This window comes from Oenanthe melanoleuca, chromosome 1, assembly GCF_029582105.1.
Source record: "Oenanthe melanoleuca isolate GR-GAL-2019-014 chromosome 1, OMel1.0, whole genome shotgun sequence".
Classification (NCBI taxonomy): Eukaryota; Metazoa; Chordata; class Aves; order Passeriformes; family Muscicapidae; genus Oenanthe; species Oenanthe melanoleuca.
This window is the reverse complement of record NC_079333.1, coordinates 15,377,072-15,398,355: the sequence shown is the minus strand read 5'-3', so window position 1 is coordinate 15,398,355 and position 21,284 is coordinate 15,377,072. Positions and strand designations below refer to the sequence as shown.

The following is a 21,284-nucleotide window of genomic DNA, read 5'->3' as shown; positions in this document are numbered from 1 at the left end:
TCTGAAATAAAAGGGAGCTTCACACCCAAAGTAAAAAAAGCAGAATTCATCCCAAGTCCTTCTTAGAAGGTATTTATGTTATTACCCACTCAAGCATTAAATTGATTTATCTTTCCCCCAGGGCTGTGTTCAGCCATCCCACTGCTGTGCCATGAAGACACAAATGACCTGTTGGGACACCAAACATGATGTGTTTGCCCTACTCCCATATACCCTTTTCCTACACACCCCATCCTGCATGGATTTCGAATGCAAGGTTTGCAGCCAGCTCAGTGCCCCTGATTTATCCCAACCCCTGAGAATCCCCAGCTGACAGCTGTGGGACAAGCACGGATGACTTCAGAGACAAGCACGTGTCCCCAAAGCCTGTGGAGGGGATTTTTTAGTGGTATTCACAGACTGTTTTGTGTGTCAATAAGAGAGGAGCGTAATTACCAGCTGAGAAACTGCAGGAAATAAGCAAAGGCTGAATGAACAAAATGGAAAATAAAGAGAAGCTCAGAGGATACACGTATTTTAAAAGTATTACAGAGGTATGTATTCACTGCTCTGGGGAGCCTGGGAATATACAAGAGCTTATGACTGCAAAGGAATGAATTCAAGGACTAGTCTATGGGGAGTTTTTTTTTTTTCCCTGTGACTTCAAACTTCTCTTGGAGCTCGCAGAGTTTTAGTCAGCTGGCATGCAACAGAGGTACGACTTCCCCCAGGAAACTGCCTCGGCTCGGCTGGAAGGGCTGCTGGGAGAGTCGGGGAAAAAAGGCTGCAAGCAGAGACAAAACCTCCTCCTCCAGCCACAGAGCAGGTATGTGGAGATGTGTGTGAGCCCGGGAGCCTGCTGGAAAGTTGCACTTTCAGCTGTGGGAGAGACGAGGGCTCTGGTGACTTTGAGCTGCAGCCTTTAGAACTAACACAGATGAGGAAGGTACTATATAAATAAAATGTGCTGTGTTTATGAATAGGCTGAGGAACTGGCTAAACACGCTGTGTAGATGGCTCTATCCACTCAGTTATACATTTAGTCCATCAGGGACTTGCACTGTGTGAGTTAGATCATTTATGTTAAGGAGGCACCAGTTAGTTTATAGCAGTACAGTTGTCATACACTGTATCTGTTATTATTCTCCGTGTTTGCAGGAATAGAAAATGAGGAGATGATTGTTTTTTTCTTTCTTCACAGACTTCAGTCTATTTATGGTATTACTGCATTATAGCCTTCTGAACTAGGAGTGCTGCAGAGATCAGCATTGTACATTAATTAAATGCCACTCACCCAGCTTTCTGACACTGAATCCTGATACAGCTTTGAGCAAATCACACAGTCCCTGGATAAAATAGGCAAAATGCTGTTTGGCTGTCTGCTCTTCTTCTGGTCAGTGCTGCCATTGAGCTCTCCCTGCTGGAGCAGGAGGTGTGAGATGGCAGGGTTATCTTGCTGCTCTTAAGGTCCTGACAGCTTGAATGTCACCTTGGGTGAACGATGATTTACTGAGACAGCTTTGCTGCATCTGGACTGTCATCATGAGAATGAATGTTTAGGCAATATTTGGAAGTCGTAAAATTTTAGCAAATCCTAGTTTATATAAAAATCACAGTAAATTTTCTAAGGCTAAGCGTAGTTGTAATTTGGATAAAAGTATTTTTGATAAAAGACAAATATGCTTCCCTTAAATAGAAGCAATAATTTGGCTTTGCACAACAGTGATAATTTGGGTTTTTTACTAAGGTGTATTAATTTATACTTTAAAATAAACATATTACTCTAAAATTCTGAAATCCTCTAGTTTTCAAGAACAAAAATTTACAACCTGTCATGTCTTTTTAAAGCAGATGGTTACATCTTAGAGACTGTATCAGTGCTTGGCCTTTTACTAATACAATGATGGGTGGATTCAAGGATGAATATCAGTATTATGTAAATCAAATCTATGAGAAATAATTTTCCTCACCTCATTTTGTCTCTTACTAGATCTTATAAAATGAGTACTCCTTTTCCCAAATACTGACCCACTGTCTACAAAAATAATATTGCTGAATTAAAAGCATATTTTATAAAGAAAATATTCTGGTTTGGTTCCTGAATCTGAACTTTGTTCTCCAGAGAGAGTGCTTCATGCTTAGATAGTTTAATCTGCAAATGCCAGTACATGTCCCTTTTTGCTGATGTAAGAGTTTTCATTTTCCCATCTCCCTCTGTCCCTTTGTCCATCCCCTCACTCACAAATTCTCCAAGCTTGTGGGTTTCATTCAGTTCTTGTTCATTTACATTTTCTTTCCTGGAGAGATTAGGAGGAAAAAGAGTGAATAAAATAGAAAACCTGGCTAAAACCTCAATAATTGGAGATGTTAATTTTTGGGGGGGAAAAGCTGTTGGCTGAATATCTGATAAAGATGCACATGGAGAGAGGACAGAAGGAGAAGGAAGGAAGGCAGCAGCTTCAAAAGGCAGGAGAAAAATGTGTTGGGTTTGCAAGAGATGGAGGGGTCTCTATTTTGGTCTGTGGACTTGACACCAGAAAGATTGGGGCAGCATCTTCCTATGAGATGCCAAGCACAGTGCAGATTGCAGGAGCAAAGTAAACCAGGAGAACCGGCTTCTGGAGATGTTGTAGAGTGCCAGGAGCTGGAGCTGTTCCTTCTTCTCAGAGTCAGTGGCTCAGGATGGCATTGGCTGTTCTTTTCAATAGGGTTAATATTAATGCTGTCTCCAGCTCCCCTGTGGGATGATCCACCAGAGAGCTCTTCCAGCCAAAAGGGACAAGACTTGTCCCACTCCTGCATTCACAGTGGAGACACACTTCCTAAGGCAGGAACTTGTTTTATTTACTTCTCTAGAGAGTTTGGTTCATAGAGCTTGACACAGGACTCAAAAGCAGGGCCTTAGAAAGCAGCAGCATTATGGATGGACAGACTCCAAAAAGTCTGGAGACTCAAGACATTTTCTTGTTCCTCTGAAACCCTTGGGAACCTGCAGCAATTTACAGACTGACTGCTAAGAGCAAGCAGCTAGGATTTGCTTTTCCTTCTTGCTCTGGGCCATGCTGGGGAAAGGGTTTGGAGGAGAGGAGAGGAGAGGAGAGGACAGGAGAGGAGAGGAGAGGAGAGGAGAGGAGAGGAGAGGAGAGGAGAGGAGAGGAGAGGAGAGGAGAGGAGAGGAGAGGAGAGGAGAGGAGAGGAGAGGAGAGGAGAGGAGAGGAGAGGAGAGGAGAGGAGAGGAGAGGAGAGGAGAGGAGAGGAGAGGAGAGGAGAGGAGAGGTCTGATAAGGTGTCCCTCACTTCAGGTGACAGAGGATGAAATTCAACTGACATCAAGAGAAACTGAGTAGGAAGTGACTGCTGAGACACCACTGGAAAATCAGGATTTCACAGAGTTGCAGGTGCAAACCCTTTGGGATGGGACAGCTCTTTCTATTTTGTGAGCAAAAAAGCTTGATTCTCCAGTCTGTGTGGTGGGCATGAGGATGGCTGGGGCTTTGAGCAACCTGGTCTAGTGGAAGGTGTTGGATTATCTTCAAGGTCCCTTTCAAACTGGGCCATTCTCTGATCCTGTGACCCAGTCTCTGACTGATGCAGGTGGCACTTGCTTTGCAGATGTGTCTTACCAAGCCCATACCATGCTAATGTTTCAACACCACTTTAAGGTGTAAATTGTTGGGTAGCCCAAAGCCAAAAAAATTGAAAATTTGGGAAATCACCCAAATGCTTTGGAGTCTCACCCTGTTTGCTGCCAGATCCCCTTTGGGAAAGGACAAAGATGGCAAGGGCAGCACTGATCTTTCCCTCTGCAGCTGGTATCCTCTGAGATATCCTCTGGTTTTATGGAAGCAAAGCCCTGAGCAGTAGAATCAGTGCATGCCCTTCCCTCCTGCTTTGGCATTTGTTTCTCTTCAGGCTCTTCTTCACAGTTCAGCTGGCACAGCTACCTGGTTACTCAACAAAACAGCTTAAGGAACAGAGCTGGCTTTTTAAAAAGCACAAAATCTCTGCTATTTTTATCCCTGTAAATACAAACTTCCTAAAGTTCTCTGAATATCCAGGTGTAGAAAAATTTGAAATTGCTGTCATCCTTGACACTTGCTGCTCTTAATTAGGGGCATGATATTTGTAGTCCAAATCAGATCAAAATATCCTATTAAAAAAAAAAGTATTTATTTTCCTTGGAGACCTCAAATATTTGAGGTTTGACTTGCAAAGGTGTCTGTGCTTTTCAAGTGCTATTGCACACTACTGACAAGGCAAACTAAACCCAGAGCATCCAAAAGATATTTAAATCTCTGGATATAAGTGGTCCCCAGTTTCAGCCTGAGTTTCCTGCTTACCCCAAGGGGATTGCAGATGGAGAGCTGGACTCCAGGGAGCCTGCCAAAGGGATGAAATGAAAAACAGCACTGCAAAATGAAGCTCAAGACATGACATGCTTGGGGGAAGGTGATCAAAACTAATGGGATGAGAGCCCAGTCAAGCAAAACTTGTCTGAGGTTGTGATAATTTCACTGGTGGACAATTCTCCTGAGAGCTTAATGTGCATTTTTCTATCCATTGCACCAAATCATGCCCTCCCCTGTCACCTTGTCATGGTATTTTTATAACCAGACAAGCAGCCTGGTCTAGTGAAAGGTGTCCCTGTCCATGGCAGGGGGGTTGGAACTAGATGAACTTTAAGGTCCTTTCCAATCCAAGCCATTCTGAGAGTCTATAATTCTGTGATTTATACCTCTCCTTCCAGGGTGCATTACCAAGCACACTAAGAGCCCAGGTCTTTGGAATGTTATTTCACCCACGGGAAAACTGTGTTGAGGCAGTTCAGTCTTGTGTGTCTGGGGGAAAACAGCAGGGAAATCTGTGTAGAGATGGGTTTTCCTGAAGCAGGACTTAATTAGCAAGAGAAAATGTGGGAACCAGCTGCTCCAGCTCTAGAGGGCAGCACGAAATAATAAATAAGAAGCTGAACTTGGGCAATTTGAAATCATCTTCTGCATGACAAAAGCATTCCTTTGCAGTGGGAATTCTTCCCAGTGGATCCAGTATATTCAGCCCTATGTACTTACAGCCAAAAATTCAGCAGCTGATCTGAAAATGCCTTTATGGAGGCCTTTATCCCTAATTCCTGCTTCATGCCATGAAAATCCATCAAGGGTGTTGTAGCCAGCAATGGAGCCCCATCCTGCCAGCAGACTGCAGTCACACTCTCATTAGTAGGATGACTGCAAAAAGAAAAGTTATTTCTTCCTGAAAAAGTTTCCAGATTCTGGATTTTATATTTATCAGCCATGACTTTTAAACATTGAATCCTCAAGCACTGTTTCCCTAAAGATGCAGAGAGAAACTGAGGTGCAGGAGGCTGTAACCCTGCAGGAATGTGACTTGTGGACACAAAACCCCAAAATAAACACACGTGTCATGCCCCACGCACACAGCCAAACAATGGCATGGCCAATAAGTTACTGATTCTCCTGAGCAAACCCACAGCCCGATCCTGACAGCTCCTCTGGCAAAAATCCCCCTGTTTCTCAAAGCCTGCCCCAAGGAAGGGCTTCAGGATGTCACACAGTAGCTGACTCTGTCCAGAGCACAGCGGTGGCTAGGACCCAGCAAGAGCCCGGGGAGGAGTGGAGAGGAAGACAAGCAACATCATTTAAAGCACACACTGCTCCAAATAAGGTTATTTCCCTGAAAACGCCTTCATTCTGAAGTTCTGAGTGAGCCTCTAGGTGTCCTGAATGGGTGAGCATGAAGCTGAAGAATAATTGCATTGATACCAGGATTGAATTGATTTTGAAGAGCTGGATATGCTTTTTGAAGAGATGATAAGCAGTGTTTGGGGATGCAAGAAGCCCTTGAAACAAGGTAAATGTGAAATAGTTACTCTTTTTACCCCTGAAGGCTCTAACTTAACAGGAAAGAGTCTTGTGTGGAAAAGGATCAGACCCTGGGGAGTGTGATTTGTGTTCTGTGTGTTCTCTTGTATTTAACTTTTCTTGGCAGAGGACAGCATCTCCGTTAATTGTCTAAGCAGTAACAAAAAACATGTTTGGGGGAAATCTGGAAAGTGCTGCTTTTACTAGATGCAAACTTCATCTATGAAGTAGTTTCAGGATTAAGATTGTGATAGAGATGGAGGCAAACATTGTTCTGAAGTGAAAACTGGGAATTAATTGTTATTATTCCATGGTTTGAAATCTGTATTGAGGCAAATTACTGGTCTTCTCTGCCTTTCCTATTTTTTAAGTGGACATGCTGTCGTGGTTAGGGTACACATTTTCTAGAATTATTTGACTGACTTGCTAATACTCCTTGGGGATGATATTGTCTTAAACCACCTGTATTTTTCAGCTGAAATCGGCACCGGGTAGTTTTGAAGTGCTGTGATGGAAAGCTGTGGATTTAAATATCCAGGGTTTCAGAGCTCAGTCCTGCTCTGAGCTGTGCTGGGGTTTCTATCACAACTTCCAGTGGGAGCAAACTGGCACTGATGATGAAGCTGGTCCAGCTCTGGGAAAGCCTCATAGCAATAAAAGCTCCTTTAAGTTGGGTTGTTGCTACTGCTGCTCCCAAACTGTTTTTGTAAGCTGTGGATAGAGAGATCAATGCCAGAAGGAAGGGTTTATTGTCAGTAGATGTCCTGTAAACCTGAGCCTGACACTGGGAGAGGGTGGGGGGATGCTGAGATCTGCCCAGAGGATAGAAAAGAGGGGGATGCACTGGTGTGTCACACTAGAGGTTGCTGAGAAGGATCTCAAGGTTGTTCAGAGAAAAGCTAGGCAGGAAAAGCTCCTCAGCTGGACAACTGAACTGGAAACTGCCCCAGGAAGGGAATCTTCACGAGCAAGGAGACCATGACAGGTCAAGAGGAAGTAGCTTCGGGTTGTGCCAGGGGGGCTCAGTTTGGATATTAGGAGAAAATTATTCACCACAATGGCTGTTAAGCACTGGCACAGGCTGCCCAGGGCAGTGATGGAGACCCCATCTCTGTAGGGGTTTAACAGACTTGTGGATGTGGCACTTAGGGACATGGGATAGGTGTGGACATGGCAGTGCTGGGAGAACAGTTGGAGTTGATGGTCTTGGAGGGCTTTTCCAAACTAAATGGTTCTGTGAGGACAGAATCTATGCTGTCCTATGTTGGAAGAGTCTACCACACCCTTGATGAGCTTCAGGATGTGACAGCCACCTTAGAAACACCTTGAGGGACAGCATCCTTGGTTCTTACAGATTTGCCTTACGTGGAAAACCATTACATCAATTTTTTGTCCTCAAATACATCAATTTCCCAGTTGCTTTATGAACCTAAAATTTAGTAAGTTACAAAGTATGTTAAGACCCTGGATTGTGTCAGGTTTATTATCTAGGAGGCAAAGAGACCTTTCTTTGCCCTGATAGTGTGACAAGGCAAGACATTGCAGAGCACATGGGCCACGTGCTGTGCCTTAGGGTGGTGTCCTGTTGTGGTTAATTGCCTCAGCTTCATTCATTGAACAGAAAGGATTTCCCTTTGAAGTCTCAGAGAATAGATCTATAATCATTGGGATGTTTTATTGCCACCTCAGCAAACGAATAAATGATAAAAGCAGATTTCTCCTCCTTAAAGGAGGTCCCAGCTGCTCTAAGCATGGGGAATGAAGATCAGAGGGGGACAACAGAAACATTATAGATGGTGGTATCTGCAATTCCTCCTTCCTTCAGATGATTTCAGCATACTCTGCAAACATTGATTCAATGGTAGAGAATCAACATCCTTGGTTTGGTTTTAACAGGGAGGAGCACACTCCTGATCCCATTACTGAGACCCCTTCTCTCATCTTGGGGTCACAGAACATCTTCCATCACTGGGGTTTTCTTGTGAAATGGAAGGAATATGCAAACTGTGCACAGAGTAGCTGTGGTCTAATCCTCCCCTGTTCCTCTGTTCCTAGCACACAGTGTTCTCTGGCTGGGAAGGGGAGAAATGGGCAGATTCCCATCAGGAACTTGTTGGCATTGCTGTCAATGCTGTGAAGGGCCATCAGCTGCAGCCTTCAAAGTGTCTAAGCAGAGGGATCTCCATCAGCTGAGAATGATCTGAGCTCTTCTGTTTCCAGCTTCTCAATGCTCTGTGGGTGGAAGCCACTGAGCAACAGTACACTGATGCCATGGCTTGTGCATGGGGTTGGGGTTGCATTTGGAGCTGTTTGGAGCAGGAATGCTTGCCTTTGGCTTCATTTTTTCCCATTGTCCAGTGGATAGACCTCCCAGTGCTGTTTGCTCCTTTTGCAGTTCTGTGCTGTTTTATGGAGTGCTTTTCAAATAGTTAAACTCTTATGAATTCTCTGTTTCACACAAATCCATTCTATTTTATAACTGTCTCTTTGTAAGGCATCTGTCCTTGTCCATAGCAGGGGGATTGCACCAGATGACTTTTAAAGGTCCTTTCCAACCCAAGCCTGAGAGAGTTTGAGAAGCATTTGGACAACATTGTTGGACATAGGGTGTGACTTTTGGGGATGGTGCTGTGCAAAATGAGGTGCTGGACCCAATTATCTTTGTGGGTTCCTTCCAACTTCACAGATTCTGTGATTCTGTGGAACATATGGTTCTGTGATCTCCTTGTATTTAAAAGCCTATCCATACCTGGAATGTGTAAAATGAAAAATCTCAGTCCACTCCTTAAGCTGTTTGCTTTAACTCAATGAGGATATACATGTAAAAGCTCTTTGACACTCTGGAATAAGAGGAGTAGGAAATGTTGTGGATGGAAAAGAAAACTGCTCCCACTTCTGGTTGTTTGAGCGGCACCCATTGGCTTTGCACCCAAAACTTCAGCTCAGTTGAAAGTATCTGTGCTGTGTCTATGGGGAGTGTGAAGATAACTTGGTTTTCAGTAGTTTTCTCTCTCCATGATGCCAGACACCCTGCTTGAACATTTGGACTTTGTTGAGTGTCCTGAATATCATTTAGGCAGCAGCTGAAATCACACTGGGGAAAACCATGAAATGCCTTGGACCTTCCTTTCAATCCTCATACAGATCTTTTTCCACCAGGCTGAAAGGAATGCAAAGCTACACAGGTGGGTCACTAGTGCTGTATGCTCAGAGATGGCTTAATTTATTGCACTGCCTGTGTTCTTCTCCATGTTAGGTGCTGACCTGGTGCCAACTTTTGCATGTGCTGACCCATATGCAATCTAACTGTAATTATTTTTACCTGCAGAGCCATGAAACTGTACATCATCTTCTTCCTGGCAGCGGTGAACAAAGAAACCTCTAACTACCAACTCTCAGAGGGGGCACCCTGTGAAATGGTAAGGCTGTCTCTCTACTCAGGCCCCTTCAGGTCCTGAGTGAGGTTGGGACCCCTTGTTACAGGCACTGCACAAGGCTGTAAGGAGGGAAACCCCCAGGACCAGGCTTCCTGTGATGGCAGAGGTGGCACTTGCAGGTTTAGGGGATGCTTAGCTGTCTGTCGTTGGGCTGTGTCCTTTTTGTAGTGACAGCAAAGGGGAAGGATGGGAAAAGAAGGGTCATTATCTCAGTTTTCCTAAAGATGAGCTGGTTAAAAGAAATTTGACTTGGTTTCCCTAAGATTGTACAGGGCCAACTCCTTTATATTGGTTGTTCTTTGTGCTTTAATTAAAGCATCTTCTGTGAAATAGTTCTATACAGCTCTTTTGTAATAACAAGCAGACTGACCTTCTCTGCCCTGACACAGCATTTCTGCCAGGGAAGTTGTACCTGACTGCTGCTGAAGAGAAATGACAAAGACTCTCACTCCAGTACAAAATCTGCTCCTTGAATTTTTGCAAGCACCTGGTACAATATTATAAATGTTATTCACAGCTGAACTTTCTCCTTTCCCTCTCCAAGTACTTCTGACTGTACCAGGATGTTTAAAAATACTTTTTTCCCCCCTTGAACGTTGAAGTTGTTCAGCACAAATCCTCAAGAATTTCCAAAATAGGGAAAAAATAATTTGCTAGCTGTACACATCTCCCTTGTGGGACTCATTCCATTCCTGCCCACCCTGCCATATTGCAGCACTTCCTGAATTCCAGAAAAAATGAAGTCCTAGTGTATATATAAAAAGATCTTGGGAAGGTGACTGGGTAGCTCAGCTCCTTGGCTGGAGGGGGAGCACTGTGCAGGCACTGTAAACAGCACAGCCTGGGTCCCATGCCATGGTCACACGGAGCTGGGTGAGACACGCAATAACCCAAGCACTTCAGCCTGTTCTTGATGGGTCACAGACCAGCCTGACTGCTGAGGAATAAACACATGCTTGCTTGCACTACCCCACTGTAAACTGCTTTCATCGAGCCAGCAGCACAACTGGGCTGGGATAAAATCAGCCCTGACAGAAAACACGCTGCAGTCCGGGGCCAGGATGCTCCTCTGGTGTAAATCAGCTCAGCCTTGATAGTGTCCATTGCCTTCCTTCACTGGGCATTTGGTGTGGATCCAAACACAGCTCAGAGGAGGAAGGAGCTGCTGGATTAGCTGGTTAGCTGTCCACTGACAGTCCTCATTGCATCACAGCCTCACAGTTTTACACAGCACTTTCCCCATGGTGATACCTTTAGAACAGCAGAGGCTCAGGAATGGAAACTTTAATCTCAAATCTCATGGCAGAGGCATGAGTCAGAAACCTGTGCTGCTTTCTGAGTCACCACTGATGGTTCTATTGCTGACCTAAACCCTTCTACAAGAGGTTTTAGGAGGTAAGCAGTCCCTGCCAGACCCCTGACACGGGGGTGAACTGCACTGGTGCCCATTATAGCACATCTATCAGCTTGTGAGACAAGGAACAGACCAAATGTCAGGATGTTCTTACTAACTCACATTATTTTCCAAGGATAGGCAAAGCTGCAACTGTATCATATTTTATCTCCCAAAGAAAGATGACTTTGCTAATTCATGTTAATTGGCAAAGGAGGAGATTTCAAATAATTTATAGAAGGGAAGGGATTTTAGGAAATTCTATTTTACCTTGCTTTGAGATGATGCAAGGACAGATGCCTAACCAGATGTCATAGGTCAACAGATGTGAGGTACTGGGCAAAATGCTGAGGTTTGATTGTGTAGCTAAGCCTCTACCTCAGCTCTTCTAAGAATAGCCAGGGACACCATACAAATACAGGTCAGTGCCAAGTGGCTCCAGCCCAGATTCTTGGTTCAAATGTTCATGAATTGATAAAGGAGAACCCAAGGGCAGGCTTGAGTCCAAGTTCTCTTTGTAGGGCTCTTACTGAGGTGGCTGACAACTCCCACCAAGTGCTGAGCAGTGAAGAACTGGAGTCAGAAACCCAGTGATGCTCAGCTTTTGAACTGTGGGGTTGCTTTTTTTTTTGTCAGCATCTTAATGGGACCAAGTGGTTCTCCCCCTCCAGTACTTCTTGACAAAGGACTTGAAACAAACTGATGGCAGCACTGGCAGAGATGATGAAGTCAGAACATGAGACTGACAAAAACCTCTTTTCTAGTCTCAGGCAACCAACCCATTGGACTAAGGGGTGAGAGGAGAGGAGATAAACCAAACAGATGCTGTTTGCTCCATCCCACAGAGATGTGCTTCAGCTTTTTTTTTTTTTTCCCTACTGCAGATGAGAATGAAATTCATGCAGTTTGAGTTTGGGGGAGAAAATATGGTCCAGAAGAGAAAAGATAAGAAATTTAGTGAGGATCAAAATAGTCAGTGAAAGGGAAGGAAAGTTTGAAAAGAAAAATGAGAGTGGAAATGTTATAGGAACAAATGGCAGACAGGGGGAAGTGTAGCTTTTATTAGTCCCTTTTATCACTGGGAGGGTTCTGTGGATGCAGATTAAAAGCCAAATAATGCAACATACATGGAGAACAATGGCTGATCTCTCTGTGTAAAGCAGATTACTGGCGTTGACAGGAGTTGCATCAGGGCTTTGGTAAGATTCTAGTTGTTCCCAGAGGAATGGAGGGGGCTCAGCACTTCCTGGGATCTGGCTGGAAGTGTGAGAAGAAACCTGGCATCTGCCTTAGGATGCAAAGCAGTTTCTGCTTTTTCACTCTGGATTTTTGCATCCTCCTGGCTTCTTCCTCTTCCACAAAGGAGTAAGAAGAGGTTTCCTGCTATTTGTGCCTGAGAAATAAGGCAAACTCTGGGCATAATTTAACTCAAAATGAGGAAATGTACAGTCACTTTGCGGGAAAGAAATATTTTCAGGGAGAAGCAAGAAAATTTCCTTATTTTATTATTCTAATATTTTTTTTTAGCTGAGGGAGATTTGAGTGAGTTGGAGGGAAAAGAGGAAGGGGTTTGGGTTTTAATAGTCAATGTACTTGGGATTATTGGGAAAAATGTGTCATGGGAAGGACTGTAGAGCAGCTTGTGTATATCTAGAGTTTGGATGAGCACTTGCACTTCTCTGGCACATTCTTGTTTTGTCTCCAGAACTAAGATGATGCAAAAGACATTCACAAAATGCTGACTAGTGCTCCAGTTCTCCTAAACAGATCTGCCACTTCATTCACCTCAAAGTTCACATAAAACAGATGGGATTTTGTATTTTTGACTTCTAATATTTGCTTGATTTCTGAAAAGCTTTTTGTCATAAAATCTGGATTCTGCTTCTCCATAGAACTTAATATTCAATAGACTTCCCTTCCCTTCCCTTCCCTTCCCTTCCCTTCCCTTCCCTTCCCTTCCCTTCCCTTCCCTTCCCTTCCCTTCCCTTCCCTTCCCTTCCCTTCCCTTCCCTTCCCTTCCCTTCCCTTCCCTTCCCTTCCCTTCCCTTCCCTTCCCTTCCCTTCCCTTCCCTTCCCTTCCCTTCCCTTCCCTTCCCTTCCCTTCCCTTCCCTTCCCTTCCCTTCCCTTCCCTTCCCTTCCCTTCCCTTCCCTTCCCTTCCCTTCCCTTCCCTTCCCTTCCCTTCCCTTCCCTTCCCTTCCCTTCCCTTCCCTTCCCTTCCCTTCCCTTCCCTTCCCTTCCCTTCCCTTCCCTTCCCTTCCCTTCCCTTCCCTTCCCTTCCCTTCCCTTCCCTTCCCTTCCCTTCCCTTCCCTTCCCTTCCCTTCCCTTCCCTTCCCTTCCCTTCCCTTCCCTTCCCTTTCCCCACATACATTAATAACAAGACTTTTTCTCCAGTACATTAAATTCTGCCTAAGCCTTTTCCTTTCCATTTTCTCCTGCTGCTGTATGTTCTCCATAACAACAAAATAGAACTTGCTGCTTATTTAAGGATGGTTGTGTTCATGTTTCCAGTGTTCCTCATGAACACACACACCACATTTTGCTCTGGACACAGGACTCAGTCCTAGCTGCAATTAAACACAGATGCATCCAGAAGATGGATTTGACTTTGATGCTTGTTTTTTTTTCCCCTGCTGCCGAGAATTGGCCTGAATGACTCTATTTGGTTAAAGGTGCCTTGCTTAACTAAGCCATGGCTAAGGGAAGGCATATTTGAACCTGTGGCTACGAAGGAGAGACAGGGTTTGTGCTATAGGATCCTTATAGATGTTTATATCTCCTTGCTTTGGAACCCACATTGCCAACAGAGTGAAGCTCTTCCAAGTACTACTGCAAGTAGAGTCTGCAAAATCTAGTACCCTGATGAAAGTGAGAAAATTAAACATCAGCACAAAGATTAGGAAACAGTGCTTGATTGCAGAGAAACTTGGGACTGTTGAAATGAGTCCAAGAGAAAGGTACAAAAAGGAGAACTTTTAGTAGGTATCAGATGCAGATAAAACTCTACTATTCTAAGTCAGAAATCTCTTTAAAATTAAATAAGAGCTGTTAGCTGCAAATAAGCTAATTGGGGTTGTTGCTCTTGCTGTCTAAATGCTCAGAAAAATTGATCAGTCTTTCAGAAGCAGTATCTGCCTGGATGCTGAATGTTATTTTTCTTATATTTAATGCAAAGATATTTTTCATCTGTCATATGACAACTCCTTTTCTCTCTTTTTCTGGCAGGCAAACTCTCAGGCATTTTGCCACAACAAAGACCTCCACCAAATCCCTCATGAGCTCCATCCAAATGTAAACAAAATAGATCTGTCGGGAAATCTGATTCAAAGCATTCCTGAAATGTCATTATCATTTTACACTTCCCTCCAGTGCCTGGATTTAAGCTCTAACCAGATAAGTTTCATCACTCCTGGAGTCTTCGCACCCATGAAGAGCTTGCTGGAAATAAATTTAGCCAACAATCACTTATATGAGCTTGCTCAGAGTGGCACAGAGGGGATTGGACTCCTACCCAAGGTGGAAATACTGGACTTGTCCCACAACAGTCTGTACAATGGGATGGCTGAGTATTTCATTAAAAAAGCTCCAGCACTGCAGTATCTTTCCTTGGCAGACAACAGTATTATAATGATATCAAGAAAGATGTTTCAGGGATCTCCCAATCTTGTGGAGATAGATCTTCAGAGCAACATCATCATGGAAATAGAAGAAGGTGCTTTTGAGACTCTAGTGAGCCTGTCCAAACTCAATCTCTCAAAGAATTCAATTACTTGCATCTCTGATTTTAACCTCAGGCAGCTGGAGATACTTGACCTTAGCAGGAACAGCATTGAGACCTTCCACACCACAAAATCAGATGAAGAATATAGCTTAAGGTATTTGGATCTGAGTGAAAACAAACTGTTTCACTTCCCAGTGTTCCCTCAGGTAAATAAGATGGTAACTCTGAATTTATCAAAGAATTTAATCCAGCTTACTGCTGAATCCCCTCATAATAAAATGGACTATGTGAAAAATGAATGGCTAAATGCTTCTTTCCGTCTTCTAGATCAGAAGCAAAGTAGAAACAAAAGTTCTCTTTATTTATCCCAGCTTGAATATTTAGACTTAAGTTATAATAAAATCAAATCCATTCCAGATGAATTCTTTGAATCAATGATGTCCCTTCACACCCTGAATCTCAGTAAAAACTGTCTTCAGGCATTTGCAGTAAGTTACGACAGTGCATTGATCACTTTAACTGTCCTTGACTTGAGCTACAATGCTTTGCAGAACCTTCTCCTTGATGCTGGTGCATTGTCAAATTTAAAGGAGCTCTACATTCAAAACAACTATCTTCAAACCCTGCAGTTTGATACCTTCTCAAATCTTCCTAGCCTTAGACTGCTTAATCTACAGAGCAATAATATCAGCCTTTGCAGCATGTACTCAGGATTAGCTAAGCAAAGACTTGCTGGAGAGGAGAGTGGTTGTGTGTCATTTGTCAATTCTCCTACTCTTCAGTACCTGTCCCTAGCTGACAACATGCTGAACACCCTACCAGCATACAGCTTCTACAAGACTTCTCTGGTTGTCTTGGACCTCTCCATGAACCCTGGACTGAAAATAGAACTTAAAGCATTATCAGGTCTGGAAAAGTCTCTGGAGTGTTTGTATTTATATGGTAATAGCCTGATAGATTTAAATATTGACTTGCCTTGTTTTAGTCACCTTAAACATTTAAACCTCTCTGAAAATCAGCTGAGCTGGCTGCCTAAGTGGGATAGTGACTCTCCACTAGAAGTTCTGGACCTACGGAACAACAGGTTCAGTACATTACAGAACAGCAATATTTTAGCATTAGAAAATTCACTTAAAAACTTGTATCTCACTGGGAACCCACTCAATTGCTGTGGAAACATCTGGCTTTCATCAATGATCCAGAACAAAAACGTCCAGATCCCCAACGTGGAGTATTTAATGTGCCAGCACACTCAGAATTTCGGGTACCAGGATGAAATGTACATCAGGAACATTAGACCAGAAGACTGTGAAAAAGAGGATCTGAAGAAAATCAACTTCCTTATTATTTTAACACTTGTGTTGGTTTTATCTGTGATCATCATTGGTGTGGGTTCATTTTTTTGCTTCCGCAGGCAAAACTTTACCCATCAGTTTAAAGCGTAGTAACACAAAATGCCTTGAAAACTGAAAAAATTGGGTGCTACACTGACACTGTGTAGAAATGAAGGGTAAAATTCTCATCTTTGATGTGGATTTGAAGTGCTTTTGAAGTGCCCCTGAACTGCACCACTGGTATGGGTTGCAAGGATGGGAAGGAGAATTTGCCGTGTTTTGCAGATCCACAGTTAAATTCAAAGAGGAGAAATTTGGCCCTAATGTGCAATATATATTTAACTGAGTTTAATGTGAAGAAAGTCATCTCTGGGGTGAAAGCTTTTTAAAAAAATCCTGGAGCATGAATTTCAACCAGCTAACATTGAACTGACATGTTTATATTTCTAAGAAAAACTGTTGGGAAGTCACTGCATATGGTTGCATTTCAATGCAGAAGAATAGTAAATCTATTTTTAAAGGCCACAGGAGGTTAGACTGCAAAAAGGTGTTTTGAAGATACCAGTGTGAAATAATGCATAAGGGACATTGTCCTGGGCCATTATTCAGATCTGTCTTTCTACTGTCTTTCCCCAAAAATATATTATTGTCTAGAGAATGTGCTGCAAGGAAAGTTCTGTGGGTCCTCATTCTGTGCTGTGTTTAACATGGCTAGCCTGTTGTGTTGCTAAAAGTTGACAGTGACAAATGTTACGTCCCATATTCTCACAGAAAATTCACCCTTTTGGAGGGAACATGACAGTGAGTGGGAGCCTGACCTGCTAACAGGGTTCAGTGGCTTTGAAAAGGAACTATATCAGGTCTCCTGTTAATGCCAGGAACTGTCCATTCAGGCACATGAGAAAAAGAGTGGTCAAGCTGAAACCTGTCCAGGTAAATAACTCAGTCAAATTGCTGCTCCGTTTCTGTTTCTTCCAGCTAGTGAATGTCAAAACTTCCACACTACAAAAGAGGTGTATAGTTATATTTTCCAAGCAGTTACATATGAAACTGGCTGGTGGTTTTCATTGTGGAATTTTGTACAATAAAAACAACTGAATTTTGTAAAAAGCACAAGGCTGTGGATATATTAAAGCACCAGATTGGGATGCTCCACAGATGGAAAGAAATGTCTTCCTATTTTTCTGTGGCATTTGGACTCCACCTTAGACCTTTACCTTCTGGTCCTGAAGCAGAGACAGATGCTCCATGTTATAGAGTACAACCAATGGAGAATAAGAAGATGTACTGGAGATGTGGGCAAGAATTTGGAACTGGTTGCCCAGAAAAGTTAATCCCTGAAAATATTCAAGGCCAGATTGGATGGGGTTTGGAGCAACCTGGTCTAGCAGATGTCCTGCCCAGAGCAGGGGATTGGAACAAGATGACCTTTAAGGTCCCTTCCAAACCAAACCATTTTGTGATTTCTGTGATCCTATGAATTTGAGTAAACCATGAGCAGCAATAGGGCCTGATCTAACATCTATGAAAGCCAATGGCTCTAGCACCTAATCTTGTAGGAGAAGCTTGCACAGGCAGTAATCCCAGGGATTAGTTGGAAGCTCAAAAACAAGCCAAGCTGTGTGCAAGATGCCCATTTGTCGCAGACTGAGTTCATAGTTTTTGTGTCAAGCATGGCAATACAATTTCTCCTGCTGTGAGAGCCAGTATTAGCTTGGCTGCTGTGACTAGAATTAGTTAATAACCTGATGACAGAGCCAAACCCATTTAATTAATGGTTTTAACACTGCTATTGTTTTGATCTACAAAAAGGAAGTCCTTGTTATTACTAAACATCTGGGACTAATTAGACTTCCATTGACTTCCCTGGGAGCAGAAATAGTTTTTGCAGGAGCAAGTCTCAGAAGTAAAGTGCAGCATGGCTCATTTGGATTTGCAGCATTAGCTTCCAAGTAGTGATATGAACCTGCTCCAGGCAATTCTTTTACTCTGGATGAGATGAGAAATGTGAAGGAAAGAAAATATGACTAGATTCACAAAGACAGGGAAAATGGTGAAATGGGAGGTCTACATTACATATTCAAAATTATTCAAAATAGGGATATGTAGATGAGAGCCCCACCTCTTGCCTGTCCTGTGTGTCACTGTGCCTGCAAGAAGACCAAATGCCAAAGTACCTGATCCTACATCAAAGGTAGCCATCACTAACACTTTGCACATCTTTCCACCTTGTTCTAGAAGGTTGGTGTCATGGTTTAATGAAGGAGAATATGAACCCTATCCCAGTGGAATCAGAACAGTAGGCATAATAGAGCCTGTAATTTTACAGCCAAAACTGACACCTTCATTCATTGCTCATAAAGTCCTTGTAAAAACTTCTGTTGATGCAAAGAGCTCCTTCTGCTGAGCCAAGGAATATCCTTCTGTGACTCTGTGATAGAGATTTGGGATTTATGCAGTCAATGCAAACTCGGTTTTCTTTAAGTTGCCACATGCAACAAGCAGCTTCCCTTCTGCAGCTGTTTGCATGGGTCAGGACAATAGAAACACAGAATCCTAAACTGGTTTGGGCTAGGAAGCACCTTAAAGTTTCCAAAAATTTGATTTTATTCTGCAAAGCCAAGACAAAATAACACCTTTACAGGTTGCCTGTCTCTGGCCACGGATTTCTGCTGGGACCCTGCTCAGCCCTAAACTATTCAGGATGGGTGAGTACACATGACAGAAATTGCCTCCTAATATTTTGGGAACTCAAAGCATTTCCTCTCCCTTTCTATTCCCCATGTCAATCAGTGCTCTTCTATTTGCCTGTGGAGAAATAAACTGAAATAAAAATATAAGTAACTAGGAAAATGGGATGAAACAGAAATGGGAGGAAGAAGAAACTGAAAACACATGGAAGAACTTTCTCAGGAGGACCTGTAGGGCTATACCACATTATTTCACAAGCAAAGACATTTGGAGGCTGATGCAACATGATGTTAAGCAAAATTTTAGCAAATATAAGGGAACAGTCCTGCAAGTCTCTTTTCTCCCAAGCTATTGATCATGGTTGTTCTGCTGTGTTGAAGAGTCAATCAGTTTCACATATTCCCTCCTCCAGTCCATTTCTAGCAGCTGTCACATCAAACACATGTTTGGGAGACAATGGGAGACCTGATTGCAGCCTTTCCATACCTAAAGGGGGCTTGTAAGAAAGAGGAAGAGTGGCTTTTTACAGAGGGAGATAGTGACAGGAAAAGGGGAAACAGCTTTAAAAAAAGAGCAGAGATTTAGTTGAGGAAGAAGTTCTTTACTGTGAAGGTGGTGAAACATTGGCACAGGCTGCAAGGAAGCTGTGGATGTGTCATCCATGGAAGTGTTGAAGGTCAGGCTGGATGGAGCTTGGAGCAACCTGGTCTAGTGGAAGGTGTCCCTGCCCATGGCAGGGGACTGGAACAAGGTGTTCTTTAAGGTCTTGTCCAACCCAAACCATTCAGTGACTTCATGATTTTCCACTTCATAAGCAGTTAGTCTATGAAGAACAATTCTGGAAAGTGATTGTTAAAGAGATTCTTCTTACTGCTCCTGACTTTCCCAGAAAAGGGAGTGGAGAAGGGAATCCCTGGTCCTGAAGGCCAGTGAAGGAGAGACTTCCATTTGCAGGTAGAAAACTCACCAAAGGGAAGATTTGGAATGGGCAACTAAGTTGGAGGTATGGCACAAGGAGAAAAGGATGGGAATAAGAGTGGCTAAACCAGGAATTTGGAATCTAAATTACAGAATCACTGAATGGTAGGGGTTGCAAGGCCCCTCTGGAGATCATGTGGTTGGACCCTACTGCTAGATCCAGTGTATATTGCACAGGTTTGTGTCCATGTGGGCTTTAAAGATTCCAGAGGAGGAGACTCCACAATCTCTCTGGACAGCCTAAGGTAGTGCTCTGTCATCCTTACAGTGAAGAAAAGGGAAGGAATGGTCAGGATGAAATTAGAACCAGAAGCAGGAACTAGTTCAGCCTGGAGAAGAGACAGTCGAGGAGAAATCTCTTGTCACTACTGGATGGACAGCTACAAGGAGAAGCATCAGCTCCTCCCAGGAGTATTCACTGGAGGGACAAGATGCAAATACTGAGAGCTGCAGCTGGGGAAGTTCACATTAAACATAAGGGAAAAATTCTTCATAATGAGAGAGGTCAGACTCTGGGAAGGCCTTGGAGACTTTCAAAACTCATCAGGGCAAGGCCCTGAGCAGCTACTTCTGACACTGAAGTTGGCCCAGCTTCAGTCAGGGAGCTGGATTGGAGTTCTCCAGAGGCTCCTTCTGCTCCAAATTATTCTCCAGATCTTTGGAAAACAAGAATGGGTCATGCACTGAGGTAAACAATAGAGTAGCAGAGAAACAGAGCCTGTAACTGGCATCTGTTCCCTGCACTGGAGTAGTGGAAGGCATTTGGCAGGAAGAGTGTCCAGGAAAGATGGCAAAAGTGGCTGATGATGTCAGATGTCAACAGAGCTAGTCAGCTCATGGAAGTCTGAGTTCATATAATCTTTTCTTTTTTTTTCCCCTCCTGAGTTTTATAGCTCAAAATTACAGTTAATATTTCCAACATTTCCCATGAAAATGGTGAAAAATATGAAGTTGGCAAAGCCAGAGCTTCAATTTTGATTCAAATATTTGTACGGCTGAAAGCACATACAATAAAATCTAAAAAAAAAAATAAAATCATGGATGCATTCAGTTTGCCTTTACTATATTTATTCTAGAGAAGATAAGGAAATATTTCAATCAGCTAATGCTCGACAAAATCCCTCCCAGTTATCACTAAATTAAACAGAAAAAATAAATAAAAATAATATAGGCATAAAATATTAGGCTGTTGAAATTATATAAATCTTTTCATTTTTTAATCTTTTTTAGTGCTAGGACATGGGAAGAATATAAAATAAAATAATGGTAGTTACCTTTCAAAATTCCAGAAGAGACCTATCAGGTAAAATTTTCACTCAAAAAGGTTTTATATTGTAGAAATTTCTTCCATCATGAGTACTTACATTGCAATTCATGCTTTTAAAAATAATATTTACAAATTTTATGTCTCTGCTGCCTTTCACTTTAAAATGTTGTTACAAAAAAATTCAGAATCACAGATTGAAAAGTTTCAAACCCCCATTTTCACTGATGGTTTAGTCTTGGAAAACACTTTGTACCAGACTTCAGCAGAAGTTTCTTGCCTCACATATGTGATTGAAGACTGCATGTTTTCTTTAATGTGCCCCTGTGTTACACCACAGGCATCAGGGAAGTAATGGAATTGTTAAAATTGACCCATCACCCCTAAATCAAGCTTGTTTCCTGTTTGGAAAGGATGATGCCCGCTGAGGTGAAGATCCATAAAATTATTTGTTTGTGTGCTTTAATTGCCACTCTAGGTATTTAAACCCAAAATATAAATCTTCACAGTCTTTGTTTAGCTGCTGGTTCTTCCACCTGGAGGCTCAGCTCTCTAGAGGACTAAGTTTGATGTGATTCCCTGTGAATTTCTGCTTTTTGGGAAATTCA

General features: G+C 42.8%; 1 protein-coding gene across 2 annotated transcripts; it reads left to right on the top strand.

Moving 5' to 3' along the window:
• Positions 1–669: 669 nt before the first annotated feature.
• LOC130250373 (transforming growth factor beta activator LRRC32-like) lies at positions 670–20,582 on the top strand. 2 transcript variants are annotated; one of them, XM_056485980.1, is made up of 3 exons: positions 670–805; positions 9,187–9,277; positions 13,914–20,582. In XM_056485980.1, exons 1-3 carry the CDS (start codon positions 684–686, stop codon positions 15,852–15,854), a joined length of 2,154 nt encoding a protein of 717 aa, XP_056341955.1. In that variant the 5' UTR covers positions 670–683; the 3' UTR covers positions 15,855–20,582. The 2 variants fall into 2 exon arrangements, with proteins under 2 accessions (XP_056341955.1, XP_056341963.1); XM_056485988.1 differs by lacking the exon at positions 670–805 and adding an exon at positions 4,921–5,847.
• Positions 20,583–21,284: the final 702 nt, after the last annotated feature.